The sequence below is a fragment of the Melospiza georgiana genome, chromosome 14 (assembly GCF_028018845.1).
Source record: "Melospiza georgiana isolate bMelGeo1 chromosome 14, bMelGeo1.pri, whole genome shotgun sequence".
Taxonomy (NCBI): domain Eukaryota; kingdom Metazoa; phylum Chordata; class Aves; order Passeriformes; family Passerellidae; genus Melospiza; species Melospiza georgiana.
Genome location: NC_080443.1, coordinates 5664005 through 5680707, shown reverse-complemented (window position 1 = coordinate 5680707; position 16703 = coordinate 5664005). Strand labels below are relative to the sequence as shown.

General features: G+C 43.1%; 2 protein-coding genes across 2 annotated transcripts in view; one reads left to right on the top strand and one right to left on the bottom strand.

Annotated features, from left to right (window-relative positions):
- Positions 1-8862, bottom strand: part of ANKRD27 (ankyrin repeat domain 27) — a 56418-nt gene extending 47556 nt beyond the window's left edge. Inside the window, exon 1 of the mRNA XM_058034486.1 lies at positions 8781-8862. The gene's annotated coding sequence lies outside the window, so the exon portion shown is untranslated. The remainder of the gene's footprint in view (positions 1-8780) is intronic.
- On the top strand, positions 8808-14266 carry NUDT19 (nudix hydrolase 19). The gene is given in 4 exon segments (XM_058034483.1): positions 8808-8912; positions 8915-9634; positions 11775-11982; positions 13034-14266. Coding segments are annotated over 4 exon segments (1260 nt in total). The 3' UTR covers positions 13261-14266.
- The last annotated feature ends 2437 nt before the right edge of the window (positions 14267-16703 follow it).

Genomic DNA, 16703 nt, shown 5'->3' with positions numbered 1-16703 from the left:
AAAGCCAGGTCTGCATTTATCAGTGCTACAGTTCCAGCCTGCCTAGACAAGCTGTAATTGCTGACTGTTCATTTAAATTGGATGATCTCCTTCACAACCACAATAAGTAAAAACATTTAAGGAAAATACAGTAAAAGCTGCAGAAGAATGTACCTATTGGATTGCCACCTCTTGTCATTAAGGACCTGTGGATGTTTTCGCTTTTTGCACTCTCAGTTCACAGGAAGGTAGAGAAGCCACTGAGCTCTGCTCTGTGCTGCCTGAAAACTCCACAAACCTTGTGAAATCAGACCATTTAACCACATGTTCTCAAACCCCCAAGTCATGAATGCAAGTCTGTTTTCTGGTGGCTAAGTAAATGGTAACAAAGACAACATTCATTATCTTTTATCTCGGTATCTTCCACACACCTAACAGTAGATAAACTGTTTATCCATGCTTAGTTGTGTAGAAGAATTTTTAAGACTAGATCGTCTTTGAAAGCAAGCCTCAGTGGGTTGGTAAACAGTTATGTTTTCAGTCTATTGCAATTTTGGTTTTTTTACTTTCATTTTTAATATAGGACTCAAAGAATTCATATAAATAGCCTATAAGTATGAAGTCTTGCATTATTATGAATATGCACACAATTACTACTTAAAGGATTGGCCTTGGAAAAAGAATTTTCAAATCTTAAGACAAAGCTGGCTGCAAATTAATTCATCATTAGTATGTTACTAAAAATCTGTATCATATATTTAGCCTCTCTGAAATTAATAGATTAGGTAGAATTCTAACAGAGGATTGGCACTGTCTGCATGGATAAAGTGCTGCCACTCATCTCCTACATGTGTTTGTTCCACGTGACAGAGTTTGGCACGACACTGCACAAAACCAAAACTAAATGAAACCTCCATTGTCCAAAAATACAGAGGCTTCCTTTAAATTAAGAAACAGAGATATAGATTTGCAGTCTTCATTTTTTCCCCCCTACTGGAATGCAACTGGAAGGAGACTGGAAATGCTGCTTTGTAAGTGAAAAATGGGAATTCATACTTTAAAATACTCTATATTGAAACAGCACGATAAAAAAGCACATACTCTCATGTTGATTGGTGAGAATGTAATTATAGTACAAGAAAAGATGGTCATTGCTTAATTAATATCGGTGTTGATCTACTTCAGCTCTTTTGTCTTTATTCACAGAATACACATATTAAATTTGCTGTATAGTAAAATCTTACTCCTGACTTGAATTACACTGGTTTTGCCTGTGCATGGGTGGTATTTTCTACACTTTGAATAATGCAAACCTGTTACTGTCACTATTTATTTAACTTAAAATAAAGTACTTCCTTATAACTTACTGGTTTGCTTGCAGTAGTAATTCAAATAAAACAAAATCTGTCAGAGCAGGTCCAGAGGAGGTCACAAAGGTATCACAGGGATAAAGCTCCTCTGCTGTGAGGAAAGGCTGAGAGACTTGGGATTGTTCAGCCTGCAGAAGACAAACTTTGGGGTGACCTAACTGTGGCCTTTCAGTGCCTGAAGGAGATGGAGAGAGCCTGTTCACAAGGGATGGAGTCACAAGGGGGAATGGCTTCATGCTGACAGAGCTGGTTCAGATGAGATGCTGGGAATAAAATGTTCCCTGTGAGGGCAGCGAGGCCCTGGCACACGGTGCCCACAGAAGCTGTGGCTGCCCCATCCCTGGAAACGTTCCAGGCCAGGCTGGACAGGGCTTGGCACAACCTGGTCTGCTGGAAGGTGTCCCTGCCCATGGCAGGGGTAGAAACCAGATCATCTTTAGGGTCTCTTCAAACTCAAACTATTCTATGATTCTTTGAAAAGCTGGAATATTAATATTAATATAGCTTATCTGTAGTAAGCTCTTCAAAAGTTCCTGTTTCAACCACAGTAATAAAAGTAACATGCTAAGCCCTCTCATTAGTTTTGTAAACATCAACACAGCCTTCTCAAGCTGCCAAAGCTGAATTGTGATGCAGCTTACACTGCCAGGGAAGCAGCAGTCTGAGATCAGGAAATCCCTGCCCTAGGAAACAGCTACAATAACATTTAGGCTAACATGAATCTGCCTTCAGTGCTGGATGTCCAGAGTTAAGTACAGAACCATTGGCTTGGACAACCTGAAAACCAGACTGGGCTGGACTAACAATTGGAATCTCCTTGTGTTAGGATCCAAACTCTGTCTCTTTCAGCCAGCAAAGCTGGCATTTACTTTAGCAAAAGATATACACAACCTAAGGAGTGTGAAACTTGGTCCTGTGCTATTGGTACCAACAATGATCAACAGTTGTATCAAACCATCAGAACTGAGTCTGTTAAATGCAGCAATTTGAAATTTCATTCCAGGATTTCCAGTCTATCACCATAAAAACCCATTACCCTTTTTTCTAGTTTAGGAATACAGGACCATAATTGAAGTTTCTCTTGATGTTGCAAACAATGTAACATCATATTTCAGCATTATGAATATAAAATAAGATTAGTTTCAAAATTCTTCATGTAAGTACGAAAATGTTTTTTACAGTAATGCAATTATTTAAAACTGGACTAAATAACTGATGTAATTAGCTTTCAGATTAAAAATTAAACATGTGCTTATTGTTTGTAGAGAGGATTGGTTACAGGTTGCTTTTCCTTCTCTGGAAGGTTTGTGTTGTTTATGTTTGCTTTCCAGAAATACCTTCTATTTAAGTGCTAATGGAACTCCTAGTCAACATATTTACCCTTCACAGATTTTCATTATGTAAAAAGTCATTCAGTAAGACCAGTGGATTACAGATCTCTAAGTGCTTTCTCTCAATACGATTATATAAGTCTTTTAATACAGGAAGAGATCTGGACAAAATAGTTCACACGTGAGCAGCATTTGCTACAGTGAGTGTACAATAAAAGTGGGATTAGAAAATAATGTTTTTCATATGAAATTATCCACATGTGTTTAGGGAACAACAAAAAAAGGAAAGGATGTATGATGGATGTATGTAGTAAATACCAAAGTTTGCTTTTTGTTACGTACAGCAGCATCCCAATGTTAAACTACAGCAAAGGAATATCTTATGCCCAGTGGGACAGAGGATATAAAATATCCCTGAGTGGAACTGACTCCATTCTCTTATTATGTCTCAGAGAGTAAAACTATTTTAATGTGCTACATGCTGTTATCCATTTTACAGAAGACAATCCTTGTCTCCCCCAGTTCCACACTACAATGACTTTCTCCTGGAGGAAGGCAGTCCCACATGGCTGGATTCCATCCCCATCCTCACAGCCCACTGCTGTGGTACAGGGTGCAGCTGGGATGTGGCTTTAGCAGCTGCCACTGCAGAACCTGTGCAAAGGTGAAAAATCCCAGGGCACTGAGCCAGCACCAGGGCTCTGGTGGATCCTCTCAGGCAGCCAAGCACGAGTGCTCCATGCTGGAAGCAATGTGACTGCAGACACAAATCCAATCACAACCTCTCTGAAACCGCCACCCACAGAGGCCACTTAGCAAAGGCAATTCTGTTTATTTCTCAGTTCCAGCCATTTGTGAGAGTATCTACTGTGATTTACCAGAGAGACAGAAACTGACTTCTCAGCCCTCCACAGGGTCAGATGGGTTTTTGTTTTGTTCTCTTTCCTCGAATTGTATGTTTTATTTACACTGCATTGCATGGCATTATTTATCATATACTTAAATCTCCACCAAATTAAACAAACTCACAAATAATCTCAGAGCTAGGTATAATTCAGCTGCACAGAAATGAAGTCACAGCTGTGGTATAAATGTGCTCTGTTGTTTTGATCATTTCCACTGTGCATGAAATTATCACTGCAGTCTCTGATCAGTCAGGTCTGTCTTACACACAAATAAATGTTCAAGTAACACACACAGTTGAACTCACTGATGTGTCATAGCATTAAGAAACCACACAGCCAAACAACTGACTTTAAAAATCATGGGGCTTTTGAAAGAATAATAAACCTCCTACCTTACAGTCATCTACAATTGTCTTGGGAAAAAAAAAATTAAATGCAATTTCTTTGTGTGATCCAGAAAAATCGATACAAAAATAGCATAAACTTTGGGGAGGAAAAAAACCACAAGAAAGGGGAAATAGGAAATAAAAGACAAAAGAAAATACTTAACTATTTATACCATATAAAATGACTGAGGACTGCCAGAGACAGCAAACATGATACTCCCTTAGCAACTTAATCTAATATGCCAACTGCAGGTGTAATTCAAGATATACACATTTGAATTCTGGGTCCTGGAAGGTGTGCTCCAAATGATTCCTCAAACAAGCCACCAGTACTCAGTCTGGCAAGAAATTACATGTGTGAAAACCATTCATATAACTAAAAGCTGCAGAATTAGAACCATAATTTCCATTTCTATAAAATGTGTAATCCATGTGGTGCCTGTTGGAGATGATTAAATGATGGAAGTAGAACAGTTCCAGTTGTTAATATTATCTGTAACCTAGTTTTCCCATCTGCCTAATTTGTTGGAATATCATATTTTGCACAAGGTTAGCTGGGTTTTTTTCTATTTTTCTTTTTACTCTATATAATGGTGTTATAATCATAAACCTGCATTTCCTACATGTGACATTTATTCACAATATGGAAACAATACAGTGAATAATCGATTTACTTTTCATATTAATTATGAAGTCTGCCTATCTGTTGATATTATATGAGCTAAACAATCTAAAAGCTTTAGCATGTCATTTTGAAGTGACCTGGAGGTATTTGAAATACCATTTGAAATAGCTGGAGGCAATTAAAAGATGTGTAGATGGGGCACTTGGGGACATGGTTTAGAGGTGGACTTGGCAGTGCTGGGTTTAGTGGTTGGACTCAATGATCTTGGGGTTTTTTTTCCAACATAAATTACTCTGTGATTCTACAATACTGTAAAATAAGCCAGTGTAAGAAGCAGTAGACAAACCTAGTGAAATGTCTGCATTTTTTTTATAGTTGAAGTTGTCACAACTCATTATTGTAGACACTGCATCTGCATGGGGCCAAAGATGCATCTGAACTAAACTGAACCTGACTCAGTGTAATCATCTCCAACTCACAGGATAGCATGGAAACTAAACTAAATGATGAACTGTTGATGGACCTTGTTTTTCATCTGAAATTAATTATTACAGTGGTGAAATCTGCACTGACCTGTCTGGGCAAAATAATTTATGCAATGATGTAACAGAAGGAATGAAGTAATTTGATTGCTAAGTAGGGTAATCACATAGAAAAAAACCCAGAAAATTAATTTGAGTTTCATTTCTATATATCTAGTGATCTAAACCTTTTTTTTTAAACTTTTTCTTTTAAGTAGTAACTGAACTGCAGAGAAAAAAGTTGAAGTAACCCCTGCATTGCTGAAACATGATGCCACAAAGAATTATTATCAGTGCAATAATTTTATGGTATTTTATTTGATGCAATTTTTGCATCACTCAGAAGGATTTCTTTTTCAATACAACACAATCTGGTTTTGAAAACAACTTGAAATACAAAATTATTTGAGGTCCAGTAAGTACACAGTTTTATATTCTGGCATACAAGAAACTAGAAAGACAGCTGAATTCTTTACTTTTTAGCAAAAACACCTTTTTTTTTTTAATAATTTCATTTGGAGGGGACCTCTGACTCTTTCTCTACTCTCACACATGTATTTAGCTAACTCTTGCTATGGGGAGAGCTCTCTTCACACTGAAGTGCCCTGGATTCCCAGCATACACTGGCCCCTGAAGCATCATGACCTTGTGCTGGAATCCTTCCACACAGCAATGTCACAAACTGGTGTGCTTGGTTTAGGATTAGTGATAGATTTTCTCAGATTTTGTCTTTTTTTTTCCTGAAATCACTCATAAAGCTATAGAATATTTAAGTACAAGTGAGGTAAGCTCTGCATTCTAGCAGAATATATTGAAGAAAAACTCATCTAAGTTGGAGATGAAGAAACATGCTCTGTAGATAACCTTACACCTAATTTGCCTTTAAGAGTTATTCTATATTCATGTGAGCTACCTCCAGCAGGTCAGCTACAGCTTTGAGGGGCAGATACACACTCAAAGAGCTGATCTTTTGCCTTAGCAAGAAACTGGAAGGAGGCAGAACTTCCCTTTGCATCCTTTACCTTTGCTCACAGAGTTTCTGAGTGCTCAGAACCCCCAGCAACCTACAGCCCTGATAACTGGGTCAGGTAGAGACTCAAACCCTCCTGGAATTTCACATGAGATGACTTCAGCTTTGCAGTGAATGGATACTGAAATAATCTTCCTAAGACAATTCTGAAAGAAGCCAAAAAATCTGCCAGCAATAGGGTGAATCTGCTGACCCTCAGGTAAGGAATGGCACCCTCTTTACAGGTGATTTATACTGCAGAACCGTGTGGGAAAAGGCAGCAAATGGAGCAGGGTAGAAAGTTTACCTTAGCTTGTACCTGGCTGTGTTTGAGCCCAAGGAACAGCTCAGGATGCTGAGCTCAGTCCTGAACAGAGCTGTGAGCCTGGCATTCTCTGGGGTCTGAGGCCACAGCACCGTGCCAGCCACACATCCCATTGGCACTGCCCTGCAGGAATGCCTTGGGAACCAGATCCATGAGGTTTAATACCAGGGGGTGCCAATGAAACCAGGGGAGTTTTGATCAGGGGGATAAAGCACCTCTGCTAGGAGGAAAGGCTGAGAGAATTGGGATTGTTCAGCCTGCAAATGGGATAGCTTTGGGGTGACCTAACTGTGCCCTTCCTGTGCCTGAAGGGAGCCTGCAAGAAAGGTGAAGAGAAACAATAAACAAAGGCCTGGAGTGACAAGGGGGAATGGCTTTACACTGACTGAGAGTGGAATATTGGGAAGAAATCATTCCCTGTGAGGGCAGTGAGGCACTGGAACAGGTTGCCCAGAGCAGCTGTGGCTGCCCCTGGATCCCTGGAAGTGTCCAAGGCCAGGTCTGATGGGGTTTGGCACAACCTGGGATAGTGGAAGGTGTCCCTGCCCATGGCAGAGGGGGAACCAGGTGATCTTTAAGGTCTCTTCCAACCCAGACCACTTTATGATCCTGTGCCTCATTTGCCAGGGTATCCTTTACATACATACCAGTACTTGTGAGCCTTTAGACTGTGCAAGACAAAAAAACACAAACCAATATTCCAGTTAGAAACTTAACACTATAATCACTGCTATTCTCGAGTCTCAGATTTTCCTAGATATGTTCTGAAATTATGTTCCAGATATCAGATATCACATTTCTGTCATACAAAGACAGTTTTGTATTTGTGTGGGTATTATATCTGATTTGAAAGTGACACCGTTCATTATTGGTACATGAGTACTTTCTACTTAAAATGTCTTTATGCTGAAATGATCTGACATAATGGACCCTAAATCTTTTTGATCTGCCATCAAGCTCATTGGATGTTAAATCTTAAAAAACCTCAGTAGTTTATTAATATTTCATCAGTAAAGCAGCTTTTAGGCAAAGCACATTCCTAACAAGATGTATGCTTAACACAGTGAAATAGTTAAATACACAAAGAGTGCAAAAGGCAAACAAATATCAAGATGAATGTCATGATTTTAGATTCAAAGTACCTTAATAGAAAACAACAAATTAATGAACCTTGTGCTTCAACTGCCTAACATGGTAATTACTGGTGAGCAAAAAGGATTAAACTAGTGAGGAAAGGGCTGCTCAGGTTAACAGGTATCATTGGTTTTGCTTGTATATTCAGTGATAAGTAAGGGAGGCAGGCTTGTCTGTTGTCTGGCCATTCATTTCAGCAGCCTCAGCTGCCTTGGCTGACCTGCCCTGCCCACTGCAGCCAGGCACAGGGTGAGCTCATGGCCCAGCTGTGTCGGGGCACACCACAAGGTCATCTTTGGATTTGTCAATTGACATGATCCAGCACCCCACTGCTTCAGCTGCTTCTAAACTCCACTGCAGTTCCAGTGACACACTCTCAGGCATCAAGTACAAGCTCAAATACAAAATCAAATAGAGAGGTTGTCAGAAGCATGTACAGGTACGTGGGTATTTGCCAAATGCAATCTGGCAAGAGAAGGATTACGGATGGGAGAAGGATTTTCCATGTTACATGTAAATACCATTCCTCTCAAAACTTCTCAACCTGTGTCATCACCTTTTTGCTGCTTAAATTTCTTACAAATTAAAGAAAATTGAGGAATCAAAATCAATTAACAAAATAAAATGTTTCCTAAAGCTTCAAAGAACCTTTCAACGTTTTGGTACCTTGCTGAATATTTGTTTTTCAGCTAACAAGATACTTAAACACCTCAAAACAGGAAGAGCTCTGTAATGATAAGCTGAAATTCTACATACTCTTCCCGTCTGGAATGCACTAGAACAAATTCACACAACTTGGCAAACGTCACGTTTAACTACAGACCTAAAATGACTTTTGCTGTCAGCGTGGTTGGCTGTGGCATTGAGATAAGGAGATTTCTGCGGGGCCAGCTGGCGGGTCAGCAGCAGCACTGCCACACAAATCCGAGTCCTTGGCTGCCGACCCCGCGCTGACTCCCGGGGCTGCCACAGACCCTTCCCCGCGCTCAGGGCGGCTCTGGGCTCCCGGGCAGCTCCTGCACATTTACACCTTGCGAATGCACTCCTTGCTCCGAGCCCTCAGCAAGGGCGAGCCAGCCCAAGCCACAGCTTCCCAAGCCACTTAAAGCCATCGCCTCGTTTCTCCCGGCCATCGCTGCCTTAAACCCGTTGTATCTCCTTAAGCCCTCGCCCCCTGAGGACACCCGCTACTTACCGGCTTAGGGCTGAGGGGGGCCGAGGCATGCCCGCGCTGTCCCGCCTCCCGCGGGCCTCCCCCGGCGCAGGCCCGCCCCGCGGCTGCAGTGGCTCCTCCGGGGGCGCAGGCGGCGGTGCCGGCCCGCCCCGCGCCGCCGCGGGAGCCCTGCCGCCCTCCGCCTGGCCAAGATGAACCCGCGGCTGCGGCACTGGCGGGAGGCGGCCACGCTGCTGCTGGCGGCGGGCGCGCCGGGCCGGCCGCCGCGCTCGCCGCTCGGCCCCTTCGACTACGAGCTGCTGCTGCTACGCCGGAGCTCCCGCAGCGGCTTCATGGCCGGCGCCCACGTGTTCCCGGGCGGGCTGGCGGAACCGGCGGATTTCTCCGCCGAGTGGCTGGGGCTGCTGCCCGCCTCGCCGCACTGCGGGCTCGGCGCCGTGAAGCCGCCGCCGCCCGGCTGCAGCCGCGCCCCGATCTTCGCCACCAACCGGGAGAGCTTGGGCTCGCAGCTGCCGGGGGAAGTCGCCTTCCGCATCTGCGCTCTCAGGGAGACCTTCGAGGAGGCGGGGATCCTGCTGCTGGTGCCGGGGCGCGGGCCGGCCCCGCCGCTGCCCGCCGAGCGCCTGCCGCCCGCCGCCGAGCTCGGGGAGTGGCGGCGCCGGGTGCGGGAGGACGCGTCCTGCTTCCTGCGGCTGTGCCGGCACCTGGGCTGCGCGCCCAACATCTGGGCGCTGCACGAGTGGAGCAACTGGCTGACGCCCGTGGGCAGGGCCGGCGCCGGCGGCCGCCGCTATGACACGGCTTTCTACCTGTGCTGCCTCCAGCAGCGGCCGCCACACGTCTCGCAGGACGACCAGGAGGTGACAGCCGTCCTGGTAAGAGGGGCCGGGGTGCCCGGGAAGCAGCACAGCACAGCCCGGTCCGGCGGGTGTTGGCGATGGGAGCGGCCGCTCCTGCCCGAGCCCTTCTCCCACCGCCCCGGGCTCCGCCGAGACTGTGCCCTTATACTTCCAACAGGCGTAGAATCATAGAATGGTAGGGGTTGGAACAGACCTTAAAGCCCATCGTGTCCCACCCCCGCCATGGGCAGGACACCCTCCACCAGAACAGATTGCTCCAAGCCCCAGTGTCCAACCTGGCTTTGCACATTTCCAGGGATCCAGGGGCAGCCACAGCTTCTCTGGGTACCCTTTGCAGGGTCCCACCACCCTTACAGTAAAAAAACTGCCTTCTAATATCTAAAGTCTAAGTCTAATATCTAATCTAAAAGTCCTCTCTTTCGATTTGTACCCATTGTACTCCTTGTCCTGGCACTACAGTTCCTGACAGAGTCCCTTTCCAGCTTCCCTGCAGTCCCCTCAGATACTGGAAGGTGCTGTGAGGTATTACCGCGCCTGTGTGGGTCGCAGCTGGTGAGAGAGAGAGGGTGAATCTTATTTCTTGAATCAGAAGGCTTGATTTATTAAGATATTATATATAATACATTAAGACTGTGCTAAATAGAATATAGAGAGAAGTTTGCAGAGCAGCTAGGCTAGGCTAAGAATAGATAGAAAGAATCTATAACAAAGTTGTGTCCAAGGACTGAGTCCCTGGCTTACACTTTGTGATTGGCCCTTAATTATAAACAAAGAAAATGAGCCAATCAAGGTGCATCCCATTACATTCCACAGCAGCTGATAATAATTGTTTACCTTGTCTTCCGAGGCCTCTGGCCTCCAGAAGACACAGAAATCCGAAAGAAAGGATTTCTGTGGAGAAATGTCTGCAACAGTGAGGTCTCCACACAACTGTCTCTTCTCCAGATTAGTCCAAGCCCTCCTGATAAAGCTCCTTGAGAAAAGGGAAGGGAGTTTTACCTGCACCCTCTCCCCTGGACTCCTGGAGCTGCCACCATCACCAGAGGGTTTTTTGTGAGGTTGTTGACATGATCCGTGTCACATCAGGTCCCTTTCACCGTGAATTACTGTCTCTTTCCAAGGCAGTTGACAAATACAATTTTTTTTTACATTCATTCCTGCAATATAGCAGGGTTGTCACACCTCCTCAGGATTCTGGGAGAGATCCATGTAGTATATCCAGGTATATTCCAGCACTGCATGAGATGCTAGCAATTTTTGTCTTTTGGAGTCACTTGGAATATTTTAAGTAATATGCAAACTTGTTGAAATAGTCCAGTAAAAAAATTTGACTTTTTATTTTTTAACCTTTCTTTTTTAATTGAGTGTGTAAAAGTAACAAACTTCATGAAGAAGCTCTAATGTCAGGTACATGAGGGTCCTTAAGTTTTTCTAGGATTCTGGAAAGTTTGATTACAAGTTAAAAGTAGATGAGAAACCAGACAGTTCTGTAAAAGCCTACTTAAAATTTTGGTATTTCTGATGTTCCTGTATTTATTTGTTTAACAAATTCTGCTACAGAAATTTAAAAGTACCCGAAACCTTACTTTCAAGAGCTCATGTTGTAATTTTGTTAATAATAGCATAAATCTACTGCAAACAATTATGCATCTATTATTAAATTCACCATGTGAGATGAAATCGAGATTACCAGTAGTTTTAAACATGCAGAATTATGATGAATAGCTGGGTGTTCGTGCTCTGAAAACAGTGCTTCTAAGGAGCAGATGTTTAGAGGTACTTTTAAATCTCAAAGCATCAGTGGCAGCTTCTGGCAAGAGCAAGTTTAATGTTTTCTGTTGGTTTCAGTAAACTTTCAGTCATGCCCCTAAAACAAATGTCAGTTTTTAATCCTGGCATGTCTGTGTGTAAAATAAAAAATTACTTCTATTGGGAAAAAATAAGTAGTTTTTATTGATTGTTTGTTTTTCAGTTTTAAGAATGTCTTTGTTGTTACTTTGGTGTAGTTTATACATGGTTTTTATTATATTCAGAAATATGGTCCATTGCAAGCTTCTTTGCTGTATGGACTTCCTTGCTAAATGACTTTTCAGTTTATTCAGACTTTCTATCTGCTGCTGACACTATTATTTCAAGACTTGTTTTCATCTTCCAGTGGTCATCACCTGCAGAAGCCATCGAACGCTTTAAGTCTCAGGAGATCTGGTTTCCTCCACCTCAGTTTTATGAATTCTGCAGGCTGTGCAACTTCTCTTCCCTCGAGGAGCTGCAGCAGTTCAGCTCTGCACGGGCTCTGGAGGGCTGTGAGCGCTGGATGCCCGTGATGCTGAGTGCTGCAGATGGAGCCATCCAGCTGCTGCCGGGTAAGGACACAATGGAGGCTTCTCCTGAATGCACAGCATCTTCTGAATGCTTGTGCTGAAGCCACATGGCATAATCCATCCTTAACTGAAGGAAAATACTCTTTAAGTCAAGTTACTGCATGCTGTTTCCAGCTTGTTTGCTATAGTTGTGACAGTGGCTGCAGTCAGAGACAAGCCAGGGCATCAGACAGCACAGTTATTTCTCAGTTACTCATAATCTCATTGGCTCACCATTGTCATCATATGTGTATTTGTGAAGAAATTCCAGCATTTCAGCTTTGTGTAATCTGAAGTATGTTTAAAAACTCCTTCCTTTAGTCCTTTTCAGTAGGAATTCTCCTTTACTTCAGGTATCACTTTGTGAGGATATGGGAATCCAGCACAGCTGCATTATCACACCTCCCAGCTGCAGTGATAAGGCACTGGACTAAAACCATGCACTCAGCCATCTTCCTCCTGCCCTTTCTCCTGCTTAAGTCTCTCTCATTTCATAATCATGTACATGCAGCATTAAGAAAAGCTGTGTATACTATTTATTATTTTCTGCTTTTCTTAGTTTGTTTTTCATTATGCTTTCCTTTTTTTTTTCTTTTGATCACAATTGACCTCTAGGATTTCTGTATTTGGGGTTCATTGTCAGCCTTGCACAAGAGTATAATGCCTTGATATGGCAAATCAATTATTTACATTAACAAAATAGAACAAAATGCATTTCTGTTCTTAGTCCTATCTTTATACCCATGAAGAAGTGCTTGTCCTGTGCTCCACCTGTTATATACACTCCTGTCTGCCCAGGCTGTCATTACAGCATATTAATAGCATATTATCAGGAGCTCTGGAACATGCAACATGCACTGCAGTGTCACTGACATACTTCAGAAATATATGATTCTGTCTTTAAATCTGAAGATGTTTAGAGGCAATTTACTTTGCATTGTGAAATAAATTTCCACTGATTTACATATACTGATAAATCCTAAAAAAATTGCCTGTGAAAAGGCTGAAAAATAACGTTGGCTATCTATAACTAAATCTTTTTTTCTACCCCCAGGAGATGAGTTATATCCGGAGGATCCAGATTATACTGGAGAAAAGAAAATTACTATGTCAACAGATAAGAAGGTTGAAGATCTCATGAGAGAGGGTGGGGTATTTCACAGGATGGTAATGAAAGACATCAACAATCTTGCTATTTATGTTAATATTCAAGCAAAATATAAGCATATAAATCCACTGATGATAAAGTGTGATAATTCAGATTACAATAGCAGATTATAATATGTCTTGGGTTTAAATATAGAATATTATTAATTGCATATATGCTCACTGTGGTTTTGGTGCTTTTTAACTGTTGCCAAATAGTCATGAAAATATTTCTCTGTCCTGCCAAAGCATTATATCTGTATGGCTGTGGAGTCACATCTATGTGTATCTAATTTCTTGAGTCTTTAAAAACAGAGCAGTTGTGCCACTGTTGAGTCACAAAGGTCTTCTTCTCATTGAAAATTTATATATATATATAATGATTAGAACAAGCAGAGAAGAGTTGAAGGATTCTTTTGTTATGCTTCCCGAAGTTATCCACTAGATAACTGTAATGTTAGAAATGGATAAAATCTCCCATTCCATATTTGTTAACATTTCCCATTTTATTCTTTCTTTCATTTTGGGGACAAGCAATGTATGTATAGATATAGATATATACATAAATGAACTATAATGCACTTTTAAAAAGAATATTATAAAGTTAATTTTTATATTTTATATACTTAAATTCTTTCTACTAATGGTAATAATTTAAAACTACAATTTTCAAAGATAGACTTAGCTTAAAGGAAGTCATCTATGGAATTGAGTGCATTCTTTTATCAATATATTTTTTTATCTTCAAACTGTAAGCAATTTAAAAAAATTAAAAGTGTAATTTTTTTAGCTCCAAAAACATATCAACAACTTAAGGGAATAATGTTCCTCCTTGATATACCCACATCCATATTCCAACATCCCACATTTTGCTTCTTAACTACTTTACTAATTTAACTGAGATTTAAGAACTTCAGAGGAAAGATTGCTGCTTAATGTTTGGTTTGATTTTGTCTTTTCTTTTGTTCAATAAGTGGAGTCAATGGAGCAGTTTTGTAAATTATCTGGAAGGATAATGAATGATGACTTCAGATTAGTCAGTAAAGTTGTTCAGAAAGCTTTGTTCCAGGTTTTGTTCTCTGTTTCAATTAAAACCGGTTGCTACTATTAGATTGAATTGGTTTGTAGCATTTATTTGGATTAAAAATATACTGAAAAAAAGATGTGTCTTTCTCTTCTCCCTCAGAACATACCCAGGCTGGTGCTGGTTTTGCAGACCTTGTTGAGGTTTGTAAACCTGTGCTGAACAATGACCACAAAAGCAGAGCACTGTGTATTGTGCATTAGAACACCTGAATATTCTGGCTGGGTGTGACATTCCCTTTTCTCCTGTCACTGGAGACTTCACCTGCCTGCCCTGACTTCTCCAATGCAATGGAGAGTGCCCCAGGACCCACCCTTGCTAGTGCCCCCAGAACCCCAGGATGCGTCTCATCAAGTCCCCAAACACTTGTCTATGTTCCGGCTTCTGAGATCTTGAACTTGGTTTTCTCCTACAACAAAAAGCACTTAATTTCCTCACCTTGAAGTTCAAGGACATGGGAAATACGGGCAGCATGACTGCAGCAAAAACTGAGCCATAAAATCAAATGTCAAAGAAACCCTGTCAGCCCTCTCTATGTGCATTATTACTGAAGCATTGGGGGTAGGGATATACATTTGTTTAAGTAGTTCTCCTTTTCTAATCAATATACCTCTGGGAGTTTTTTGGGTTTTTTCTTCAGATCCCTTGCCACATTCAGCTCCGGTTGTGCCTTAGCTCTCCTGATCCCACTCCTATATCCCCAAGCACCATTCCTATATTCTCCCCTATGGATATGTATCCCTGCTTCCAGTGCCAGTGCATTTCTTTCTTGCACTCCAGTCAGACCAGAAGGGTCTTACTTTGCTTCTTTGGTCTCCTGCCTGATTTCTTACACATGAGAATCAAAGAGGTTTTGTGGTTCAAGGAAAAGATGCTTAAAGAGCTGCCAGCACTCTTCTCTCCTGCTCCTTTATCCCCAAGGGCAGTCAGTTTCCAGGAGTTCTCATCCAGTAATGCCTTCAACAAGCGACAGTGTGCTCTCCTAGAACCTTCACTTTATTACTGTATTCATCTAGACCATATCCCTTGAGATGACAAATTGAAATACACAAAGGATTTCTTTTATTCTTCTGCCTCTTATGGTTATTCTACCAGTTTACTTTTATGGTAGAAAGTAAGTATTATGAGAAAATTTTTTTGATAAATTATTTAGCACCCGAGCACAGCAGGAGTGTGGATATGGGAATGAGGGCAGGAGAGGTGTGCAGGGGTGATGCCAGATGTGTAAAAAATTGCAGTTTTGGCACTTGTGTTAGGTGAGGGCTCTCCCTGTCTGGCTGGGGTTATGTCTTCCTGCAGAGCTAAGAACTACACCAAGGACTTGCACTAAGTTATTTCACCACTTCAGAGGGGCAGATCCCTATGAACTCTTTTCAGTTGTCCATTTTCTGGGTGCTACACCTGTTTTGTGTTTTCCTTTTTTTTCCTGTGGTTGTTGTCCCTGCATTAGTTAAGAACTGCCAGTGTTTCCAAAGAACTACCGCTATTTCACCACTGCCTCTGCTACAGAGACTTTAAGCCTGAAATAAATTCCAAATCCCAAAGGTTCATTGTAATAATTTCCCTCAAATCCTAGTAGAATATTCTTGATTTCAAGTTGCTTGCAGTAACAAAGGCTTTCATTCTTCCGCTATGAGTTTGGTTCCCATTTTATACAAAAAGCAAGACGACGGACTTCCCTGCGCTTTGTGAGATTTCCCGCAGCGTTTGAGGTGCTTTTTACAGCCGGGAACAGCTGCCAGTGCCATTGGCCACAACCCGGGCCTGAGGAGCCGGGGATGGGCGGTTCTGGGCTCTGACCCGCCCCGGGGCGGTTCTGGGGGCGGCAGCGCTGCGGGTTCTGGAAGGTTCCGCGGGCAGCAGAGCGGCTTGTGGAGCCGGGGATGGGCTGTTCTGGGCTCCGGCCCGCCCCAGGGCGGCTCTGGGGGCGGGAGCGCTGCGGATTCTGGAAGGTTCCGCGGGGAGTGGCAGGGCATCCCATGGAGCCGGGGTTGGGCTGTTCTGGGCTCCGACCCGCCCCGGGGCGGCTCTGGAGGCGGGAGCGCTGCGGGTTCTGGAAAGTTCCGCGGGGAGCGGGCAGCGGTGCGGCCTGCGGAGCCGGGCGGCGCTGGAGGACGAGGTGAGTGGGCTCGTTCCTACGGGAAAAAGCGTGGAGCTGTGGCAGAATAGGGGGAAATGGGGACTGGGAATTGGGAGTAAAGCGAAGAAGGTGTTTCTGAGGGCGCGGTTCCTCGCTCCGCGCCTCCCGGGTGAGCAGGGGTTAGGTGGAGCTCGGCTGGCAGAGGGATAACGGGCTGTGTGTCCGGGAGTGTCTGCACACCCCGGGATGGCTGCGGAGATTCCTTCTGCCTTCCCTAGATCTGTGTTAGTGCAGCAGGTGGGGCGAGGGTTTTAGTGATGTACAGCATTTTTACAGGTTAAGTACTGTCTAGTGGTGGGTGTGGGATTTTAGCAAGCGTTTGTTTCCCTACTCCGTTCTTAACAAAGCGGGAAG